Genomic DNA, 23,949 nt, shown 5'->3' with positions numbered 1-23,949 from the left:
AATGTCAAAGTATATGATTAATTATTGCAGACCTGGAAAATGTTGTCAAATGCGACATGTTGGCCCTCTAGTGGTCAACAGGTTGAATTGCCTTTCAAAATGTAAATTATTTGCTTTCAATACTTTAAATATGTGTAAGACAGACATATGATTAAAACTATGAAAATAACCATCAAACCAAATGCAATGCTTGATATTAAAATATTTTATCTTAATGGAATCACTTAAACATTAATGGCAAATTGATTTCATGTTTCTTATTATATATGTGTATATATATATGTACAATATATTTTATATAGTATATGTATATATACATATATACACATGTATATATGTATATGTATATATACACGTGTATATATATATGTATATGTATATATACACGTGTATACATGTGTATGTATATATATATACATATATACATATATACATATATATATATATATATATATATATATATAATGGAATTAATTTCTAGTGAAGTTCCTGGGGATAACCCATACTAGTTTATGGTCATGTTGCAAATTATAGTTTGTATTTTTTTCTCAATTACAATGTTAATGCCTTTTTAAAATTTGCTGTTTTGTTACAAAAATATGACTTAGAACATCTTTGATATATTTTATTTCTTTTTTCCTTAGCTAAGGAATGAGTTAACCGATAAAGAGCTCTTGAGTATGTCAGGGAATTTCCCTTTTCAAATACTTCAATAGACAAATTATGCTATTTGTCCCCCAAGCTATTCAAGTAAATCAGTCAGCAGACTTCCTGGGACTTTCTAGAGTTCTGAAAGTTGAGAATTGCTGTCAGAATTCTCGCATCAGGAAAAAATTCTGCATGTCAAAACCAGATATTTCCATAGTCAGATTTTTGTGTAGCATTTTCCAGGGTTTGGCATGCTAGTCCCCTAATATCTGCTACCATTGGTGCCAAGAGGTTGAGCTAGTTTTCAGCCAGCCTCAGGGAAACTATAGTAGACAAACAAAAAATGAAAAACTTCCAGTTATGTGATGAATACATCTCAATAACAAAAGCATTTTTATAACTTATATGAATAGTTAAGTATATTTCATCTACTTCTGAGAGCAAAGAAGAACAAGAATTAAAAATCATAAATTAAATTTCCATTTACATGTGTTGTCAGGAATAATAATCATATCTTAATGAATGAGTCTTGGAATGATACTGTCAACATGGCTAAGTTTGACTACCCACTAAAATATGAGACCTTATTTTAAAAGTTAAAAACTGTGCTATTCATGAATATCAAAAGCTGTAATCAAGTTATGAGTAAGGGCCATGATCAAAGTATAATGTCAGCAACAACAAAGAATACTTCTACGGTATCATAGATGGGACTTTTAATTTTACTAATTCACTTGTTCTTTCTGACAAATTTAAAGTGCTCTTATCTAAGTGAAACAAAGTGAAAATGTGGACCTTTTCTATTTATGGTATCACAGGTTCATGGGCTCAGTGTTTTGAAAACTTGAACTGTAGACAGGCATAAAATCACCCTACATATTCTATCTCCATCCAAAAAACATTTTCTGCATTCTAGCACAAGACCTTTCTGAAACAAGGTATCTTGCAATAATGTTGCAAGATCTCATTACCATCAAAGCCTGGAAACATTTTACTTGTTTACCTCTGACATTCTTTTTTTTAGTGACCAAAAAAGCTGTGAAGAAAGATGCCAAAAAAGTTGTTGCAAAGCCCAAAGAAGAGGCACCTGCAGGTATTATAATTAATTAATCAAAATTGAATGTTACTGCTTTTCTCCTGGTTAACAATTTTAAATGCCAAATAGTGAAGGCTGAGGAAGGTAAGAGTTTGAATTCACAAAATGGAACCTCTGCCTTCCCTCACTCACGCCCTCTTCTTGAACTTAGTCCTCACTTTCTTTTCGTCAACTTTCTACTTTCACCTTTTTTTCTTCCCTGTCCACCTGTGCCTGTGTCTGTCCATGGCACACAGCGGTAGCACCAGAGCTCTTGTTATCTCTGGATGGCACCTCCAGTCCCATGGCTGCTCTGGATTCAGTTGTACCAATAGAAGGCCAAGGACTGATGCTAATTTCAGTGGCTGTTCCAGCCCAACTCACAACCCTTCCTGGCTCATCTTGCTGCCAGTCCCTGAAGAAAAATAAAACACTTTTTGAAGGAGGATCAATTCAATTACTTCCATTTGTACTAAATCCTGGAAGTGTTTTAGGAGGGAGACTAGATAACTAAATTGAAGCAAATAGTTTTACCTATTTAACCAAGATTAGAGTAAGGAAGTCCTCCTGAAGGAAGGAGAGTCCAGGAGCACAAGGCACCATTCCCAGAGATGTTTCCCTGAGTGATCATTTGTGAAACATTATGGTATAAGAGGAAGCTCAAAAAGTGTGGATATTTTCTCAACTTCATAGTTAACCACTGAAAAAATGAAACACGCCTTATTTTCTGGCATTAGACTTATTGAATAATCTCTTCATGTTTCATGTTCATTGAAATTGTTTTAAATCGACCTAAACTAGAATCAGAGCTCAGCCTTTCCCCATTTTTGTTAATATGGCATTGCCTAGCAATTCCGGTGGGCTAAATTTGGAAATTATAAAGGCATTTAGTCTAGTAGTCACAGATAGTACAAATGACTAACAAAGCACAGAGGATTAGTAAACATTAAATAATGCATAATCTAAAGATAAACGTATTTTCTATTCTTTTAAATCCCAGAGATTGCCAAGAAGCCCCTGCCTCCTACTGCCTTAATTCCGGCAAAAGGTAAATGAAACGATATTGTTAAATATTTTTATTTACTCCTGAGATTTGCATCTCTGCTCTGGATTCTTTTTTTAAATATGAGGCTTCTAGTTGATCGTAAAGTTGTGGCATCTCCTCTGCCATATTCAAATTAGTACTAGAAATGACGGTTTCCTATTGCTCCAATCCCAGAAAGGGAATCAGAGGCGATGTTGATGCAGGCAGCCTCAGTGGAAACAGCAGTGGTGAGGGGTGGAAAGGGAGGCAGCATCCTTATTGTTTTACTTGTAGTTAACACAAGTACTAAGGATCACGTAAACAATGTTAGCCTTCATTTTTTTTAAGCTGTTGTTATAAAAACAACTATTTGACTTGGTTACATAATTTTAAGTATCATCTTTACAAAACTGATAAGAGAGTCATATTCAACTATCAGAAATGTAGCTTTAAAATTAGAAATGTTTCTGAAAGAATAATTAGAAACTTAAATAGAGGTTAACATTAAATATAAATTCCATTAAATGATCAAATGTTAAAATATCCTTGTGGGAAACCAGGGGCTTCGCAAACTGGAGGTCCTTTAGAACAATGGAGGGTGTGTCCATTTGATATTTACTGAATGCTGTTTTGTTCACACTGGAAAAATCCTCAAATTAAGAGTAGAGTGCACCTTGATACTCTTTATTGTGTTCCATAGTCAACAAAAATTTAAATGGATTCAACACACAGAAAATACGACAAATTATCGACATAACGCTGAGATCCAAACACTGATATTGTTTGACAACAGGCTTTGGTTTATGAAGTAATTGGATATGGATATAATTATGGGTAATGGATATAATTAATATGCTAATATTGTCATTTGATGTATCATTCATTCATTCATTCATTCATTCATTCATTTTAGCTCCTGAAATCATCGATGTATCCTCCAAGGCGGAAGAAGTGAAGATAAAAACCATAACCAGAAAGAAAGAGGTTCAGAAAGAAAAAGAAGCTGTGTATGAGAAAAAGCGTGCCGTCTATGAGGAGAAGAGAGTTTTCATTGAATCTTTGGAAGAACCTTACGACGAACTAGAAGTGGAACCATACACGGAGCCATTTGAAGAACCTTATTATGAAGAACCAGATGAAGATTATGAGGAGACCAAGGTAGAAGCTAAAAGGGAGGTTCATGAGGAATGGGAAGAAGATTTCGAGGAAGGCCAGGAATACTATGAAAGGGAAGAAGGTTATGACGAAGGGGAAGAAGAGTGGGAAGAAACTTACCAAGAGAAAGAAGTAATTCAAGTGCAAAAGGAGGTTTACGAAGGTATGTATCAACTGGGCGCCTTTTGTTCTCTTTCTTCTCAGTTCCTCGTATTTTCAATGTTGTTACCCTGATCTGTAATGGATATGAAATCAATGAAGTGATCATTTAGGTCTTAAGGTTAGAAATTTTTAGAAACTTAATCTTTAAGTTTCTGTAATTATTTTCAGGCTTTGACATTATAAGTGGAAACATTCAGTCCTATTACTGAATTACGAGTGCTATTTTCTAATGCAGAAATTCAGGGTTTACTCCCACTACCTTGCTGCATCTCTGCTTGATCCTGCTTCGAAATCCAGCTGCAAGGGATCGTGTTTCCAATAACGATCCCAAACACAATACTTTCCATGATTATATATTCTGATTTCCTTTGCAATTGATACAAACTACTAGAACTCACCTATTTAAGCATCCCTTCTTATTCCTGTTTTTGTTAAAGAATCCCGTGAGAGAAAAGTTCCAGCAAAAGTGCCTGAAAAGAAAGCACCGCCTCCAAAAGGTATGTAATTGGAATTATTTAAGTAGATCAGAGCATCAACATCATTATCATGGCTTGTTTGGCAAAGATGTATAAACCACCAGTTCAATCCAATAGGCACAACTTCTTCTCTAAGCTTTATTGTATCAACGAATTTTTTTCCTAAGAATATCTAATTTATTTAATGCAAAATTTAAAAAGATCATAAAAAGATTATTATGATAAATATTTTTAAAAATAACCAAAATATTTGAAGTACAGAACTTTGTACTTAAAGTTCAGAGTACCAAACTTCTTTCTTTAAAATTATATACATATTATATATGCATGTAAACATATATACATACATATATGGATACATAGGGAGAAAGAGAGAATTTTAATAGAAATTCTAAAAGTACTGCAATTTCTTTAAAATGCTTGCAGTTATAAAGAAGCCAGTAGTTGAAAAAATTGAAAAGACTTCTCGAAGAATGGAGGAGGAGAAAGTTCAAGTTACCAAAGGTATTATGATTTAAAACATTTCTAGTACCATGTACACACGTCGTCTGTTTACTGATGTATGTTCCCGTGTTAGTTATTTATATAATCATCTAAAGTATTTTTAAATTTTGTGCAAAGCAATATTCTTCACAATACAAATATATCTGTACATATTTTTTAAGTACCCGAAGTTTCAAAGAAGATTGTTCCACAAAAACCTTCTCGGACTCCAGTGCAGGAAGAAGTAATTGAAGTGAAAGGTATACATCTTTGTCTTTCCAGCTACAAGTTTTAAACATTTTTATTTATGTCTATGGATATGTGTACATATATTACTAAACAATTCACAAACCTGAAACTACCAACATGAAGACATGTTTATACAGTATATATTTTATGTCGAGTTGCACATAACGCATAATTTAAGGAAATAATAACATTCCCTTTGTTTCTAATTTTGCTTTAAAATTACATAATTTTTTTTAATATAAGGAAGGCTTTGTTTAATGAATAGTCTTCTAACTTTACTATGCAATGCATCCCATTGCATATAATATTCCCCATCCTCTTGTTCATGTGAAGAAACCGTAATGGATTTGGAAAAGCACCACATTATGTGTGAAGAAGTTGTGTCTATTTGATTCCCACTTAATAATGTTTGGTAAAGGCTGCATGGGTTGTTTGTCCTTATATATCAAAACATGATTTGTTTTCTTGTCAATACTGACTTTATTCTCAAGCTCTCATATTAACCCATTCATTCTGTATCTAAAGACTTACACAGAGTATGTAATCTATGTATTTGATCTGGTATCTTGTCTTAGAAAAACAAATACTAAATGTGAAATGCTCTCTTTGAAGTCCCAGCTGTGCATACAAAGAAGATGGTTATTTCAGAAGAAGAGATGTTCTTTGCTTCTCACACAGAGGAGGAAGTGTCAGTCACAGGTATAAGGCACATTTGAATTTGGGGGCTCAGATGGAAGGGCGTCAGATGAATTTTTATCCCTCTTCTTCTTACCTAACTTGTGATTCTATAGGCATCTCTGTCTCCTTGTAGCTCTCTGTCATCTTCTCATTGCACATTGTCTCTGTTTTAATTCGTATTTCAATATTCTTTGTAAATTATAATTACCACCCACAATATGGCACACCAGTAATTAAAATGTACATTTTTTTAAAGTCCCTGAGGTACAAAGGAAAACTGTTACTGAAGAGAAAATTCATGTTGCTGTTTCCAAAAAGACTGAGCCTCCACCTAAAGGTATTAGTGATTCCTTCTAAGTTTAAAATCTTTTAAAATTTCCATAGCAGATCCAAGCATCTGGATATGTTAATATTGCATAATGGATTTGGTCACGCGGTCAGCAGACCTATGGCCACTGTGTACAATGGACATTACGGGGGATGGGAGACCATGAGGAGCACACAGGAGAGAGGAATGAGCATAAATGGAAACTCTGTTCTCTGCTTCAGAGACCTTACAATCTAGTGACCAGCCTTTTGGAAATAGAGATTTGATGTCCTGGAGCCAGCTCATGCCAACTCCCCCAGAGCTGATGGTTAAGTTTCAGGGATGCTGCGACCCAGTGTGCAATACCTCCATGACTAAAAGTTAAACTATATGAACTTACAATTAAACAAATTATATTAAAAACCATGATCATAGTTAAAACTCTCTGCTTCCACTTTGACTGCACTTTATTATTATTATTATCTCTGTTTCTGAGGTTGTTTCCATCTATTGTGCCTACGTAGTCGAAGTACTGAATTGCGGTGGGCAACTGCACATCTCTTCCCAACTCCATGACAATGTCACCATGCTCGGTAGCCAGGGAGGGAGTGTTTACACCATCACAGAAATTTGAAAATGGCAGCTGCTACAAATTAGGGCTCCCCTTCCCCCACACCCCCTCCCCAAATCGTTACATATTTAGGATACAAAAACTATTTAAGGTAATCTAATGCAATCATTATAATGCAGTCGCTTTGTACATGTAAAGTTTCTAAAACTGGCATCTGGGGCACTTTCTAGGAAAGTGGAGGCTCCTGCAGTCCAGTCGAAGGTGACTAACAGCCACATTTTCAGTTCCCTTCACACTCGTTTCTCACGTAGAAGTTTCTTGCATTCGTTTGTCATAAAAGAGAAATGTCTACACTTTATTTTAACACTACCTTGCAACCACATATACCTTGTTGTAAAAACACAAGATTTCTCAAAAATGGCACTCTTTTTTAAAGTCCCTGAGCCACCTAAGAAACCAGTCCCAGAAGAAGTGGTTGCTGTTCCCGTTCCTAAAAAGGTGGAGCCCCCACCAGCCAAAGGTAGAATAATATTTTGGGGAAAAAATTTCTCCATGTCTGTCTTTTTTTTTTTTTGTATCTTTCTCTATGGGATCTGTGTATTAACGAAACAGCATCTGTCAACCATTTGTAATGTATTTAGTTCTGTGTATGTTTATTTCATTAATTGTGGTAATGTATTATGCAAGTATCAGTAACATTTAGACCATACTAACTGGGTCTTTGTTTCATGGAATGTATGTAGTGTCTCTATGGTACTGATTTATTTAGCATACATTTCTACCACAAGTAGAGCATGTTTAATTACTTCCTAAATTCTTACACTCTTACTGAGGATTTATGCTTTAGTATAATCTTAAATGTCTCAGAAGGAGACTCGAATTCTCAACATTGTTTCAACAATGGTATCTTTAAAGTTCCTGAAGTTCCCAAGAAACCTGTGCCAGAGGAGAAAAAGCCCGTTCCTGTACCCAAAAAGGAACCTGCTGCTCCCCCAAAAGGTACACCAGAGCTGATCATGGGGCAACCCTTTGCCCCAAATGCCAGTCTTTTGTTTTATGTGGTCTTCAACCGCATGCTATGCTGTCTTAGTATTTTGTGTCTTTTAGATGCCCCTCGTATTTTTCATTTGTTTACCACCTTCCAGGGCTGTACTCTTGGCATGCATTATTTATGACACTGAACATCCCAAAGACATTACCAAAGTGTTCTTAAAAGAAGTAACTATGTCAAACTGCTGTCTTAAATTTTTAATATCTTTCCTATCTCAGAGAAAGAAGAAATTTTGTGAAACTCGTATTCAGCAGGCGTGTTTGGAAGAAAAACTCTTTCACTCCTTATATATGGGATGTTTTTCTTAATACAAAACACTTCCATGAGTTATAATGAGAGACAAAGAGTAGCAACCTTCTGACGGTGTTTGGCAGAACTGAATATTAACTAGGCAAAGATTGTACAATGCTGCTAGTAATTGTCACTCTTCTGAAAAGTCCATAGTGGTGAGTCTAGAATAGTGGGAAACATTGATTTTCGACATGTACTTTCACCGTGTTTCCCGACTTTAATTGAATGTCAGTATTTGCCATAAATGTTACGATTATCTGTTATCTAGTCAGAGGCCTTTTGGTCTAGGTATGTTTGGATTCGATGTGCTAATCCTTTACTTTGCTTTTGAATTTGGTTCGTTTTGTGGGGGCGGGTGGTGGTATAAGACACGACTTTATGGATGCAGTGAAACTATAGACTGCACACATCTGGTCTGTTACAGAGAGATTCAGCAAGAATTCATTAGCATCCAATTTAGGCTTACTGAAATCATCATGTTCCCATTTTGCCTGACTTCCATTGTCCAGGTTCTTCCTGAATCAATTCTGTTTCTCCTCTTTCTCAAACTCTTGACTGTTTCAGAATTCTGGGTCTTCTTTTTTTAATCGAATGATTTGTAAAATGATTTCTGATTATCTAATCATTAGAAAATAATGAGTATATGAAGATAAAATATATTAAAAGATCATATTACTAAAACCAATACTAATACCAAAGCCACTTGATCACTCCTGAAGGAGACACAGAGACATGTCTCACCATTGAAATAAATACACATAGTAACATATATAGATATGCATAAACACCCATATATAGATAATATATACAGACAGAAATGTGTATCTGTATAATTACATCGAGATGTTACAAATGCAAGTATAGAAGTGCAGGAGTTCACAAAAACTGCTATCCTGTTTGAAATGGAAACAATTATTGCTAGTAATGCATCCTGTTAAAATAAAATACATCTGCTGGTTAAAAATTCCACACCATCGACACTTAGATAAACTAAACTGTTGTTAACCTTTTTGGGTCAGAGATCCTTTTGAAAACAATGAAGCCTCTTAGAGAAAAGCATATATGCACATACCCACAAAATTTCACACACAGAGCTCCCCAAAGCCATTGACACATGGATATCAGATGGAGAAGCCAATTTACTCTAGAATGAGTGTTTCCTGATTTTTCAACACACTACAGTTGCATCAAAAACAAACAAAATCAGAAGAGAAATGGGAAAAAAATGTTAACATATAGATACAATTATTCTAAATATGTCTTAGTCTAAGATGGTCTTAGATAAATTAACTCCATTGTCATTATGGATTCCATTTCTCCATACAAAGCATAATGACACTTTGCTATATTCTATATCTACACACTATATTGTTTGTGTAGTCACTGGTTTGTTTTATCAAAAACATACCGATATGTAAATAAGTTATGTACATATTTTTTGTGTATATAACTCACTTTTAATTGCTTGAATGCTTCTGTAACACTACTTGTGGCATTTATCACATCATGACCTTTGTAACATTATAGTCTAATTTTCTGTGTTATTTTGCCAATACATCGAAACTCTATAACATTAATTAACTACTAAAGATTTGTGTGTGTGCCTATGTCCATTCATAAAAGTGGTATATGTCTGAACTAATGTTCTGTTTAAAAAACTTTAAGTCCCAGAGGTGCCAAAGAAACCGGTCCCTGAAGAAAAGATTCCTGTTCCTGTCGCAAAGAAAAAGGAAGTTCCACCAGCTAAAGGTACGGTGTCTTGCATGGTAAAGGAGCCCTATTTTTATGTCTTGAGTACAAAACACTTTTGTGTTTCCTTATGTGTTGAGTTACTTTAATTCAAAATGAGTGTTTTATGGTGTGAGTAATAATTCAACGGAAGTGCCTGTCCACCTGCCTACTCTTTTACAAAGTAGCTGTAAATTAGCTACTTGGGAAAATATAAATTCATTTCTAAAAATTCATGTCTTTTCAAGTTCCTGAAGTACAGAAGAGGGTTGTCACAGAAGAAAAAATAACCGTTGTGACTCAAAGAGAAGAATCTCCACCACCAGCAGGTACTTAATTCCATCTTCATAAATAACCTTGTCTTTCCTTGAGGCTTCTTTAATTGCATGTCTTCTTTCATGGGCATGCCAATTCTGTGTTGCTCATTTATTTTGCCGTTCTGGGAATTTTAAAATCAAATACTATTCTTTAAGTGCCAGAAATACCAAAGAAGAAAGTTCCTGAAGAAAAAAGACCCGTTCCTCAAAAAGAGGAAGAAGTTCCACCACCAAAAGGTATCGCCTCTCTCTCTTTCCAAGAACCATCTTACATAATATTATGTGACAAGGCAAATGATAGTTTTGTTAGTTCTGTGATACTGAGTGCATTGTGGGTGTATATCTGTGGGGATATGGCCCACAGTTGGGGGTTGGCCTTCAGTGAGATGACTCTGAGGTTCTAAAAGTACATGTTTCTAAAGTGCCAGCTCTACGTAAGAAACCCGTCCCTGAAGAAAAAGTTCCTGTGCCAGTTCCTGTCGCTAAGAAAGCTCCTCCTCCCCGAGGTAGGATTTGACAAAAATCTTTTAGCTTGTGAATTCTTCCTTTGTTCCATCACGTGTCTTCCTGCGTGACCCTCTGTCTCTCTTCTGATTGAATTGTTATGTGTACATCCTTGTGATATGTTACGTAACTTGTTTTCCCATTGTGTTAGTGAGAACGGTATATTGTGTATTTATTACCCAAACTCCTAGGGAGAGAAAATTATTAAGATTCTTAAAATTTAAACTTCAACTTTAATGCTTTTTTAAAGCTGAAGTTTCTAAGAAAACTGTGGTAGAAGAAAAAAGATTTGCTGCCGAAGAAAAACTATCTGTTGCAGTTCCTCAAAGAGTGGAAGTCATGCGACATGAAGGTATATAATCAGAAGTGAGGGGGGAAATGGGTGTGTGTGTTTCCTCAATGTCCTTCTTTCCAGATGTGACTGTTTACCTTACAAGTTGTCCTTATCGGTGTCTACCTGCCATAGCTTTCTGAGACTGAGTCTTTTGTGTCTGCATTGGTCCTAAATCATTCCAAGACAATGAATGGGGTGCTGAAAATGTGATAATTGTCCAAAGTGGCCACACTTGGACATCATCTGAATATTCTTCTCAGTCTTGGGCTGTACTGTTCTCTTATCTTAAATCAGCTCTCACTTCCAAGTAATGGGGGAAGCACTATGAAGCCACGCCCTCAGCAGAGAGAAGAACCATTATCTATCTGTAGGGAACATATGGCTATTACCAGTATTTCAGGAGACTGAATTTAAATTAAATATTATCTTTTAAAATACCTGCAGAGGAGGAGTGGAGTTATTCAGCAGAAGAGGAAAGAGTGTCCGTTTCAGTTTATAGAGAAGAGGAAAGAGAGGAGGAGGAGGAGGAAGTGGAAGTTACAGAATATGAAGGTAAACAATGCCCTGATCCAGAGATGATCTGGAGTCTTGATGGGCTGTTTTCTTTCACAGATTGTTTCTCAGATTAATGAAAGTGACACAAATTCAGTGAGCATCTGTGGGCCTCATTAGATGTATCTGTTGATCAAAACACAAGATTCAGGAGCAGGACTTAGAGTAAACATCCAATGTATTTCTTGTCCATCCTCTCTTACTTGGCTACAGGTGAGGGGGAGAGAAAAGGCTTCATATTTATAGGTTACTCATGGTGCAGGTATCGCCATACACATGTATCCTTTCAGTAGACAGGACTCGATTTCAGCATGGTGGGCTAACATAAACTTCACCTGGTAGTCTAATGTCTAAAACATGGGTAACATAAAGCAGTGTTGATAGCACAACTCACAGTTTTTAAATGAATAAGAAATTGTGTTATTATATTCCAGAAGTCAAGGCCATGTTTGATAGTGAAGCACTGAACACATAGGCTTTTCTTATATTTCATGTGTGGAGAAAACAATGATGTAATATCTTTTATTGAATTAGCTATTCAGATGTCCCCATACCTGTAATGCTAGTTCTCTATTGCTTCGTAAGGATTGAACAATAAGCTTTATTTCAGTCCTTTTCAATGAGTAAGATACCACTAGGTTTACTGTTAAAGTGCAGCACCCTGGCTGAAGCTATATATCTGAAAGAACTTCCTTAAGAAAGTTCCGACATAGCTCTGCTTTAAAGAAAAATCAGTAAGTTCTGTAACAAATTGACCCTTTTTCTAATAAAAAGATAAATAGAATTCTATATGTAGATGCCCTTGAGAATGCATTTCTGGCTAGTAAATGCGCCCCACTTCTTCTCCACGTGGAAGAAAAGTCCATATAAAATTCCCGGGGGCAATCATAACGGAATGGCTTGGAGCAGAGCAAGACGGGACATGAGTCCCAAGAGGAAGCCCACCGGTTCTGTTGTGCTTCCTGGGAAAGGCCACGGTGTTGGGTGTAAGTCAGGAATCTAATAGATCAAAGAGGGCCCCATCCCTTTTAGACATGTTTGGGAAACCAAACATAACATGTGTATAAAGAAAGCTCTCGGGGCGCCTGGGTGGCTCAGTCGGTTAAGCAGCTGACTTCGGCTCAGGTCATGATCTCGCAGTCCGTGAGTTCGAGCCCCGCGTCAGGCTCTGTGCTGACAGCTCAGAGCCTGGAGCCTGTTTCAGATTCTGTGTCTCCCTCTCTCTGATCCTCCCCCGTTCATGCTCTATCTCTGTCTCAAAAATAAATAAACGTTAAAAAAAATAAAAAAAAAAAAAAGGAAGTTCTCACTGCATGAATCTGATTTCAACTTTTGACAGTACACATTATAAATCTCTTTCTGTATATGGATTCTAGTTAAAAAGAGAGATGTTCTATGATGTTCTTAAGTTTTCATTAAGCCCGGAAGATTTAGGGAGAAGATGGGTAGTCTGTTAAGTTGGCTTTTAGTGTAAAGAGATGTGTCTATAACTAGATTCTATTCTATAATTAATACTATACACATAGGTTGAAAAATCATATGAAGACACCTGTCTCTTCTACCATACCTGTCCCCACAAAGATGGAAAAAAATACACCACCCAGTTTCCAAGTCCTCAGTAGGTTTTTCATATGTAATACAGGCTTTTTTATAAACCCATTTATGATTCCTCAAGTGTATGTTTCTGCCCTGAAGCCTTCAAACCTAGAGTGCTCTGTTATTTTTGAAACCTATCTTCAAATGCTTGTGTTCTTATTAATTTAGCCACTAGGATTGTTTTTTATGTCGTGTACTTGTCCTGTTCTTCCTGTGAATACAAGCATTATTATCTTTATGATACACTTGAAAATTAAATTATTGAAACTTATTTTCCACATGCTTTATTGAGGCACATGCTTTGACTAAAATGCACTTCTTTGGGTATCTTAAATGGGAACAATCGGGAATCTGGCATGTGTTAAACTTTTTATTATTTTAATTGCTCTTTGAAGTAATAAATTACAGCTGAAGTTAAACTTGAAAAGCACTACAACTTTTTTTAAAACTGATGTCTTTAAAGTGATGGAAGAGCCTGAGGAATATGTCGTGGAAGAAAAGATGCACATTATTTCTGAGAGAGTGGAGGCCGAACCTGCCGAAGGTACACCGACTCTTGTGTTAATTTGAGCCCCACGTGTGTTTGGCTTGTCCCATTCTTTATGTCCTCTTGTGGTTAGTTTATCACTTGTATTGCAAGTATTGATAGCCATCACGTCTAAGTAAAAAGATTCCATATATTTTTATCAAAAAGAAATCTGAGGGCACCTGGGTGGCTCAGCCACTTAAGCACCTGACTGTTGGTTTCAGCTCAGGTCATGATCTCATGGTTTGTGAGACTGAGCCCCACATTGGGCTCTGCACTGACAGCACAGAGTCTGCTCAGATTCTCTGTCTCCCTCTCTCTTTGCACCTCCCCATTTGTGTGCTCTCTCTCTTTCAAAAATAAATAAACAGTTAAAAAAAAAGAAATCTGGGCATTTCTACACATGTATTTTGTAATCTTTTCAAGTGCGTGAGAAGCATGAGAAGAAGATTGTGCTGAAACCGAAAATTCCTGCTAAGGTAGAGGAGCCTCCACCAGCTGAAGGTATAGTTCTCTCTCAAAGAATATGATACCCTTTGCTTTAATAGCTATAAAGCCTCTGAGGACTGCCTGAATTTTGTCCTCACACGTGTATCAACATCTTTGCTGATTTAGTCATTAATGTTTGTGTGTACGTATGGTCTTTACAAAAAGCGAAGCCCCACATGTCACTTTATCTGTAATGCAAACTGATGTTCTTAAACCTCATCTTTCTAAAGTTCCTGAGGCACCTAAGAAAACTGTGCCAGAAAAGAAAATCCCTGCTGCAGTTCCTAAAAAGGAAAAGGTGCCACCAGCTAAAGGTATATTGGCTTTATTTTATTCTTTCTTGCATAATGTCTGTCTTTTTCATCTTAAATTGGTACGTTCTTCAGATTTGTGTAACACTAACAAGAAAAGGTGTGCCTGTGTTTAAGATTTTCCACGTTGTGTGCTTGATTGTGTTGCTTGATATCTTTTAAGTGCCAGAAGAGCCAAAGAAGCCAGTTCCAGAAAAAAGGGTTCCTCCAAAAGTGGTTAAGAAAGAAGAACCTCCCCCAACCAAAGGTAAATGAAATTCTCCAGCACAAAAACAAGAACCGTGTCTTGTCTTTTCATCCTCTCGCTGCTGACCTTGGCTCACACCTTGTGTGTGGGGGTTACTGGTGTATGTCGGAGGCAATGGTGTATTATTGCCTTATCTATGGGTGGAGTATTAACCTGTTGTGACGTTTATTGGTGTGTGTGTTGTGAATTGTCATAGTCTAAAATCACAGTACTTTCTGGCCAATACAAAAAAAAAAAAAATCCACTTTAAGTAAGTAATTTAACTCCCAAATCCTAAAATTATCTTTCAAGTGACTGAGAGGCACGTGGAAATTACTCAGGAAGAAAAAGTTCACGTTGCTGTGACTAAAAAAGAAGAGCCTCCAAGAGCAAGAGGTACATGAGACCTTTCAATACACAGAATATTGTATTTAATCTATTCTCTTTACCAAATGCACTGGTTATATGGGTGTTGTTTGTTGTTCTTGTTGCTCTAGTTGTTTTGTATGTTTGAAATAATGCAAATGTCAAGTCTTTTATGTTTGAGTTACTATTCTCTGACTGCCTTTTGGAGGTTTGAATGAGGGAAACAAGTCTTTAAAGTGAAATCTGTCTTTAAAGTGCCCGCGGAGCCCAAGAGAGCTGTTCCAGAAGAAAAAATTCCAAAACTCAAACCTAAAAGAGAGGAGGAACCACCAGCAAAAGGTACACCAACTTTTTTCAAAACTCGAAAGAAGCATGTAGGTATTGAAGTTAACCTAGAGGAATTGGGATCTTTAGAGAAAATAATCTGAATACTTTATTATAAAGTAAGTCATATGCACACGCTATTTCGTGTCACTTCAAAACTCAACATTTCTGATACCAGAAAGTACTCTCTTCCTTCTTTTCCGCAAAAGTGCGAAGCTCCCCCAAACGTGTACTTTCCCTCAAAATGGACTCGTCTTCTAATATGTTATTGTCTGTATACTAAACTCATCTGCTGAAATGATTGTGTTGTGTGGCAGTCTTTGACAAAACTTCAAATTTTTTAAAGCCTGGATTTTCTACATGGTGCCAGTGGAGCTTATTGAGAACACTTTAGAATTCAGGCGAAGACACTACTTATGTGACTCAAGCTTCTGCCTAATGTTTGTTCTCTAGTCATTGTTTATGCTGGCTGGGTGTCTTTTTGAAGTCTCTTATAAACACTCCCTGACCTTCTTAAAGGCATTCAATATCTTTGAAACATTAAGCAGGTTAGGAAAAAGTATTCCTTTGTATCACAGACCATGTTTATTTCCCAGTCTATTGATTTTTTCTTGCCATGTGAATGAGAAATAATGACGAGCATGGTGATGGTTGTCTTTGTCTGTGGATGGTTCATACACAGTAGCTCTTAACATGTACATATTCAAAATCCTGCAATTCACTTTTAATAATTACTCTTTTTAAAGTCGCTGAAATCAGAAAAAGAGCTGTTAAAGAAGAAAAGGTATCCGTTGAAGTTCCAAAAAGAGAAGCTCCTCCCGTGAAAGGTATGTTGAGCTTTGACTAAATAAAAAACTATACAGCTTTTTGCCTGCTACTTCCTAATTTGGCTCCCACCTTTCCTGGCTTATGTTGACTTATGGCAGGACATCTAACATTTGTAATCATAAAGAGCAAAATGTACATTCTTTAATCCTTGAGGAAGAAAGGACAGTCAGGGTCTCCCATAACCAGTGCATGAATCCATCACATAAGAATGAAATCAAAGTGCATCGTCACTATCACTCCTAAATGGGCTTGAAGTAAAATGCTGCCTGTTGTCAATATTATTCTAGAAGTAACTGTAACTGAAGAGAAAGAATGGTCTTACACTCAAGAAGAAGAAACCGTTTCGGTAGAACGGGAAGAGGAATATGAAGAATATGAGGAATATGATTATAAAGAATTTGAGGAGTATGAGCCAACAGAAGAATATGACCAATATGAAGAATATGAGGAACGTGAATTTGAGCATTATGAAGAGTATAAAGAGCATGAAGAATATGTCACAGGTATGAGCAAAACTGCACACCTGACACCACATTAAATACTTTCAGATTCCATTAGAACGGGATAGAAGTTTGGATGCCCAAAGACATTTGCAAAGAACTTTACTTCATTTGACAAATTCAGGAGTTTTTGGTTCTTCGGTAACTTTTAGAAAAAAAATCTCCATAAATCTTAAGGTTACTATTCAACTTTGGTTCTGAGACTAACCTATTTCCCCCTCATTTTTGCTTAGACACAAAATAGCAAATGTCCCTAAGTTTCTTTCTCAAAAGGGTTAAGAGTTTATCTGCAAGGGCCCATGATCATTGTAATACATGATCAGAAATTTCTGAATATCTTATTCTAAAATGTGTTATTATCGAGTACAATAGTCTTTTGAAAAATATTTTCCATGAGTCAAAAATATTTGTAAAAAAAATGTTTTCCATTTGATGTAAAACTCAAAAGATGGGTTCCCATCATCAAAACTTGACAAGTGAAATAAGTCATACAGAGAAAGACAGGTACCATATGTTTTCACTCTTATGTGGATCCTGAGAAACTTAAGACCATGGGGGAGGGGAAGGAAAAAAAAGTTAGAGAGGGAGGGAGCCAAACCATAAGAGACTCTTAAAAACTGAGAATAAACTGAGGGTTGATGGGGGGGGGGGGTAGAAGGGAGGGGAAAGTGGGTGGTGGGCATTGAGGAGGGCACCTGTTGGGATAAGCACTGGGTGTTGTATGGAAACCAATTTGACAATAAATTTCATGTTAAAAAAATACTTGACAAGACTGCTTCAGAAGTAAAGACAGAGGAGGCTAACACAAGCAGTTATGTTATATCTAATGAAGATCAGATTTGTTGAGTATAACTTCAGCTGCAATTTCTTTATTTTACTCAAAGAATTAAGTTCCTACTGGAATTTTGAAATGAATCAATATTATTATTTCATGTACCCAATCTCTGATACTTCATAGCTTAACTTTGAGAACATTCTATGTGGTTGTACAGATAGCATTAAAAGCCAACATTATTTAGAAAGAAGTCTTAACCATGATTTTTTTCTACCTGAAGTGAAGTGAAAATGTTAATATGTAAGAGAAAGTTACAGTGACCTAAAAGCCAGGAGGAAAGGGCACTATAAGCTTTTAGACCTTAATCTCCTTGAACCTGTGATTCTCATTCAGCTCTAGAGGCTATGGCTACACTGTAAATAAAAGATATATTACTTTAGTTCTTTGAGTCCATTTAGGAAATAGCATGTTTTATTTATGTTCCAAAGTCTAACATTAAATACCCTGTGTGTACTTTTAAAGAACCCGAGAAGCCTCTCCCAGTAAAGCCTGTCCAAGAAGAGCCGGTTCCCAAAAAGCCAAAGGCCCCACCAACTAAAGGTACAGTGAGAAAAATGTTATCAGTTCTAAGAGACCCATGTTTCCTACATGTCTGTCATGCTATACACACGTGTTGAAGTGGCAACATACAAATTGTGTGTGTGTATGGGGGGGGGGGCGGTATTATGTTGTACATTGTGTTTCTTTTTGTTCTTACTACTCTTGAGAAATCTGGTTTTTAAATCTGTTAATATTGATATTTTAAAGTGCCGAAGAAACCTGTCCCTGAAGAAAAAGTACCAGTGCCCATTCCCAAGAAACTCAAACCTCCACCACCCAAAGGTACTTTGCAGAGTGATAACTACGAGAAACATCTTTGTTACCTATGTTCTATAAATGTGTCTTACTACCTTGTCTGCTGTTTTTTGTTTTTACTGAATATGTTGTGGTCCTGATTCTTACATTTCACAGTTTTTGTGTATTTTTTATTTATATGGTATTTGTGTGGTTGGTTTTAATGTTCTTCAATAATTAATGTCTTCAAAGTGCCTGAAGAACCAAAGAAACTTGTTGAGGAAAAAATACACATTTCAGTTACCAAACGTGAAAAAGAGCAGGTGGCTGAGCCAGCTGTTAAAGGTATAATGATTTCCTTCCAAAATTGTGATCTTTTATAATGTCTCTTTTAAAATTAAGGTAGCTATGTTTTGCTTCATTTTGTTTTTGTATGTCTTTTATCATCGGGATTTATTAGATAGAAAAATCTGTCAACATAGGATAAGTAGATAATGTTACCTATAAAACAAAAAGTTGTTTTGAAATGTATCCTTAGCCTATGATACAAAAGCTGTGGCTACAATATATTTAAAATAGAATACTTGGATTTAAAATTGGTAACCATTTGACACATTCCTAACTTATCTAAATTGATATAATGATATAACAGTGTTGACCACGGTTTAATACCTGTTTATTCATTCTAAACTTATTTTAAAGGCTTAAAAACAAAAAATCTAACTCAGTGCCTAGTCTTTTTTTTTTCTAAGTATGAAGTAATTTCTCTGCACTTTCAGAAAGTATACTTACCCAGAGGCAAATTTAGCTTTTCGGTAAAGGATGTTTCCTACAAGCAGAGATACCTGAACACTAAACATAATTTCACATCTGGGTTCTGCTACTTCAAACTTACTTGAGTATTTTTGTCCGTTTTTATCCCAGTGAGGTTCAGAAGCATTTCCATGGAACATATAAAGCTTCTTATAAATGAACAGTTTTATATCTATCACATGAAAGACTTGTAAAATTATTCTGTCTGCTTAAAGTCTGACAAAGCAAGCATTGGCTAGGTAGCCTGTTTCTGACAATAAATCTCCTTATACTTAAATTTCAAGTGCCCTTGAAGCCCAAGAAAGTTGTCACAGAAGAAAAAGTACTTGTTGCTAAAAAAGAAGTAACAGCACCTGTTAGAGGTACCTAATATTCTTTTTAATGTGTTGTCTTCTTTGTTGTAAAAGTCATGTTCAGTTCTACGTGTGAAACTCTTCTCTGGGAAAGATAAAGCCTGATCTTTCTTCTGTTACAAATGGCTATGTTCCTATGTGTCTTAATTTCCTTGAGTAATTGGTAAATGTCAAACCTAAAGATAATATCTTTAAAGTGCCAGAAGTACCCAAAAGACGAGAACCAGAAGAGATTGCCTTTGAAGAGGAAGTTGTCACCCAAGTAGAGGAATATTATGAAGAGGAAGAAGAGTATCTTCATGAAGAAGAGGAACTCATAACTGAAGAAGAAGTGGTACCAGTGATACCAGTCAAAGGTAGATTATGTCTCTTGACAAAGGGATACACAGCAGCATCTCTAGAGTCTAGGTGTCTCATTTGGTCAGACTCTGGGGCTTATTAGTACTGATGACCAATTCTGCTTATTTTAGAAACAGACACTTATGCTGAAGTATGATTTCTGCAGTTACTTTTCACATTTTATATCTTATATGCAACATTCCCAAAATTCTTAATAATATCTTTAAAGAGCCTGAGATACCCAAGAAACCTGTTCCAGAAGAGAAGAAACCTGTTCCTGTTCCCAAAAAGAAGGAAGCCCCACCAGCAAAAGGTATACCACCATTCATAACATGACCATAGAAAAGCCTTAATCTCCATATGAATATCTTCTGAGTTCACAACTTTGTGTGTGTTGCTCTCTGTTGTTAGAAATGTTAATTGTGCTTTATACAGATGTGTTGTTACTAGTAATTAGAACTTACCTATAAACAATATCTTTAAAGTGCCTGAGATTCCTAAGAAGCCAGAGGAGAAGGTTCCTGTGCCCATTCCTAAAAAAGAGAAGCCTCCACCAGCTAAAGGTACATCTCTTTATAATCCATCAGTGGGATAATGTAATAATTTATTCACGTAGTATAACTTGATAAAACTTCTTTCCCCATGACAATATTAACAAGACAAGGGCCTCCCAACTGGTCATAAAAGCAGTTTACCATGTATTCATCTCTAAATTTTGCCATCAAAGCATGCTGATGCTAAATGCTTGGCTCTTTGTCTTTAGTGGAAAGTTCTTACTGTAAGGTAAATTCTTATAATACCAAAATGGACAAGATCACCCTTTACCAGGCATTGTGTGTTGTCTTTATCACCAGTCTGTGTTTTCTCAGTGTTCTCTATTTAAATTTTGTGCCTCTCCTTGCCTTTATTTTGTGGCTGTTATTATTTTCATTCTTAAAGTAAAATTATATGATGCTTCAGTTAAGTCCTAAAATTGTTGGGTCCTTATCGATGGGTGAAGAATTTGACACTAATCCTACTTGATATCTTTAAAGTTCCTGAAGTACCCAAGAAACCTGTACCAGAGGAGAAAGTACCAGTACCGGCTCCTAAAAAGGTGGAAGCTCCACCTGCCAAAGGTACATGAACTTGCGAAATGTTTTTATTTCACATTTGCATATAAGGAAAAATTAACCAGTTCAATTCTATGCTCTTTCGGGATGCAACTGTTTAATATTCCCTCATGGAAAAGAAAAAAATTTATTTTAAAGATAAAATGCTTCTTGAAATGCCTTGGTTATAATTTTATTAATCTTTTTTGAGACTATGCTTAAACTCAAAATTTTATGTCATGTAACATTTTTCTCTAAATAATTTCTTTAAAGTGCCAGAAGTGCCCAAGAAGCCTGTGCCCGAGAAGAAGGTGCCAGTTCCTGTACCTAAGAAAGTAGAGGCTCCACCCGCAAAAGGTACATCACTTCATCATTTAAGTGTGGGTTTCAGTTATGTATATTCACATACACCTTCCCCCATAACATTGCATGTTTTAAAACCTTGTTGATAAGAAATGTAAAAGTCAGGCATCTGTGATTATTTTCATATTCGTTGCTCCAAAACATAAAAGAACACATTCTTAAAGACAAATAATATTTTTAAAGTGCCAGAGGTGCCCAAGAAGCTCATCCCAGAAGAAAAGAAACCAACACCTGTTCCGAAAAAAGTGGAAGCTCCACCACCCAAAGGTACATTAGTTTCTTACAGAAACAGAGAAAAAGGAAAACTAACTGGTATTATACTGCCTCACTAATTACAATTAATGCTTAATGACATTGAATTTGAGACAATCGATGCTCTATGATAACAGAATATTTGCGTTTCATGTTATCCCATTGTTATGAATAGTGTACGTAAAAGTGACACTTGTACGATTGAATAAATATCTTTAAAGTGATATCCAAGAAACGCGAGCCAGTTCCAGTTCCTGTAGCTCTACCTCGGGAAGAAGAAGTCCCATTCGAAGAAGAAATTGCTCCTGAAGAGGAAGTTCTACCTGAGGAAGAGGAAGTTCTACCTGAGGAAGAGGAATTTCTACCTGAGGAAGAAGAAGTCGCTCCTGAAGAAGAAGAAATTGCTCCTGAAGAAGAAGAAGTTCCTCCTGAGGAGGAAGAATTCATACCTGAGGAAGAAGTTGTACCTGAAGAAGAGGAAGTTCTTCCAGAAATTAAACCTAAGGTGCCAGTACCTGCACGAGGTATAGCAACTCTTCTTGGAGTCATCAAGACCTCTTTTGTGTTGCATTCTGCCTTTCCATCTTTCGTATTCATCTCCAGTCTTATCTATACTACTTCATTCTTTACGTTGCCTACCATCTGAACCTTAGAAAGCGTTCCAGACATGTGTGCCTTTATTGTTGTGTCTGTCATGTGTGTCTATCGTAAATGATCTGAATGTCTTTTCAGATTTCATGACATGCAATGTTATTTAGTCGTTCGTGATCTTAGTCTCATTTGTCTTTTTGTTACATATATAATACTGTGCCTGCGGTTTTTAATGTCTTAAAATGAATGTTTTTAAGTGCCTGAAGTGCCAAAGAAACCTGTACCAGAGAAGAAAGTCCCTGTTCCTGCTCCTAAAAAAGTGGAACCTCCACCACCCAAAGGTATACTTCCCCTAAGTGAATGCACATTCTTCATCCATAAACATTTTCATCCAGACAACTTGTGGTGGAATTGGGTTTAGGAAAAATTATATTTATAGAATAGAGTGGCACATTTTTATTTCTAAAAATGTTCAGGAACACTGATATCCACTTTTCACTGGATGCAAAACAGTATTCAAGAACAAAGTTAAAAGAAAATATTGTCCCAGTACTGCCACAGAAGTTCTACCCAGCTGCCTATAATTTTATTAAACATCATAATTTTCTTTCTTTTTAATTTTTTTAATGTTTATTTTTGAGAGAGAGAGAGAGAGAATGAGAATGAGCAGGGGAGGGGAGAGCGAGAGGGAGACACGGAATCTGAAGCAGGCTCCAGACTCTGAGCTCACAGCACAGAGCCTTACGCGAGGCTCAAACTCACGAGCCGTGAGATCATGACCTGGGCCAAAGTCGGACGCCTAACTGACTGAGCCACCCAGGCGCCCCAAACATCATAATTTTCATATAGATATTCTGCCAAGCTAAACATGATGAATACATTTTCCTAAGTTTCATCCTTCAGCCATTTATATGAAGTGCCTTTGTAACACCAGGATGAAGATAAAAAGGATTGAAGTATTTCTCAAAATATTATGGAATAGCTTATGTCTTGTGTTACATATATATAAATGGTAGCCCAGCAGGTTTTGACTTTAGCCTTGGGTTTGTTCCTTGCTGTATTATTCTGAGCAAGTCTTTTAACCAATCTGAGCCTCGGGTATCTCTCCTTTAAAATGGGGAGACTGGTATCAGTTCTAGCGGGCTCAGATATTATTGTGAGGACAAAATAAAGTAAGGTATGTGAAAGTGCTCTATCACTGAATGAATTATCCAGGTCAGACCATAGTACAGGACAAAGTCCATATATTTATACCTTAAAGCTCAGTATTTTCTGCTAAAGGTCATGGCATCACTACTTAAAATAAGCATAACCCCTCCACCAGGTTAAATATCATATAAGCAGTGAAATGGTAAAGCTGGTCCTTTATCAAAATTTTTTAATGTTTTAATTTATGTTTTAGAGAGAGAGAGTGCGAGTGGGGTAGGGGCAGATATAGAGAGGGAGACACAGAATCTGAAGCAGGCTCCGGGCTCTGACCTGTCAGCACAGAGCCCGATGCGGGGCTTGAACTCACAAACGGCAAGATCATGACCTGAGCTGAAGTCCGATGCTTAACCGACTGAGCCACCCAGATACCCCATGCTGGTCCTTTATTAGATTTCAAGAATTCAGAAATACTTTATAGATAATGATTCAATAAATTACCAGTGAAATTTAGATGGATGAAATGACAGCATCTGTCCTCTGATATTCAAATAGGTTGCTGATCCCTTGCTCTACAAAACCTATTTATATCATAACATTGGGCTCCTGATCTACCCTATA

General features: G+C 36.3%; 1 protein-coding gene across 1 annotated transcript in view; it reads left to right on the top strand.

The window, feature by feature from the left end:
• TTN (titin) overlaps window positions 1–23,949 on the top strand; it is a 277,250-nt gene that overhangs the window by 107,818 nt on the left and 145,483 nt on the right. Inside the window, 35 exon segments of the mRNA XM_042994799.1 lie at window positions 1,673–1,741; window positions 2,724–2,771; window positions 3,661–4,065; window positions 4,502–4,561; window positions 4,967–5,044; window positions 5,206–5,283; window positions 5,885–5,971; window positions 6,207–6,287; window positions 7,265–7,348; window positions 7,744–7,827; window positions 9,836–9,919; window positions 10,147–10,227; window positions 10,372–10,452; window positions 10,638–10,721; window positions 10,970–11,085; window positions 11,500–11,605; window positions 13,665–13,745; window positions 14,154–14,231; window positions 14,447–14,530; window positions 14,691–14,774; window positions 15,066–15,149; window positions 15,375–15,458; window positions 16,190–16,270; window positions 16,559–16,774; window positions 18,069–18,146; window positions 18,354–18,428; window positions 18,633–18,725; window positions 19,478–19,555; window positions 19,744–19,902; window positions 20,115–20,198; window positions 20,371–20,448; window positions 20,920–21,003; window positions 21,250–21,333; window positions 21,523–21,606; window positions 21,813–22,115. Coding sequence (XP_042850733.1) covers window positions 1,673–1,741; window positions 2,724–2,771; window positions 3,661–4,065; window positions 4,502–4,561; window positions 4,967–5,044; window positions 5,206–5,283; window positions 5,885–5,971; window positions 6,207–6,287; window positions 7,265–7,348; window positions 7,744–7,827; window positions 9,836–9,919; window positions 10,147–10,227; window positions 10,372–10,452; window positions 10,638–10,721; window positions 10,970–11,085; window positions 11,500–11,605; window positions 13,665–13,745; window positions 14,154–14,231; window positions 14,447–14,530; window positions 14,691–14,774; window positions 15,066–15,149; window positions 15,375–15,458; window positions 16,190–16,270; window positions 16,559–16,774; window positions 18,069–18,146; window positions 18,354–18,428; window positions 18,633–18,725; window positions 19,478–19,555; window positions 19,744–19,902; window positions 20,115–20,198; window positions 20,371–20,448; window positions 20,920–21,003; window positions 21,250–21,333; window positions 21,523–21,606; window positions 21,813–22,115 — 3,618 coding nt within the window.

Source organism: Panthera tigris, chromosome C1, assembly GCF_018350195.1.
Source record: "Panthera tigris isolate Pti1 chromosome C1, P.tigris_Pti1_mat1.1, whole genome shotgun sequence".
NCBI classification, from domain to species: Eukaryota; Metazoa; Chordata; class Mammalia; order Carnivora; family Felidae; genus Panthera; species Panthera tigris.
The sequence above is the reverse complement of the archived record's forward strand: the minus strand, read 5'-3'. Positions and strand labels throughout refer to the sequence as shown.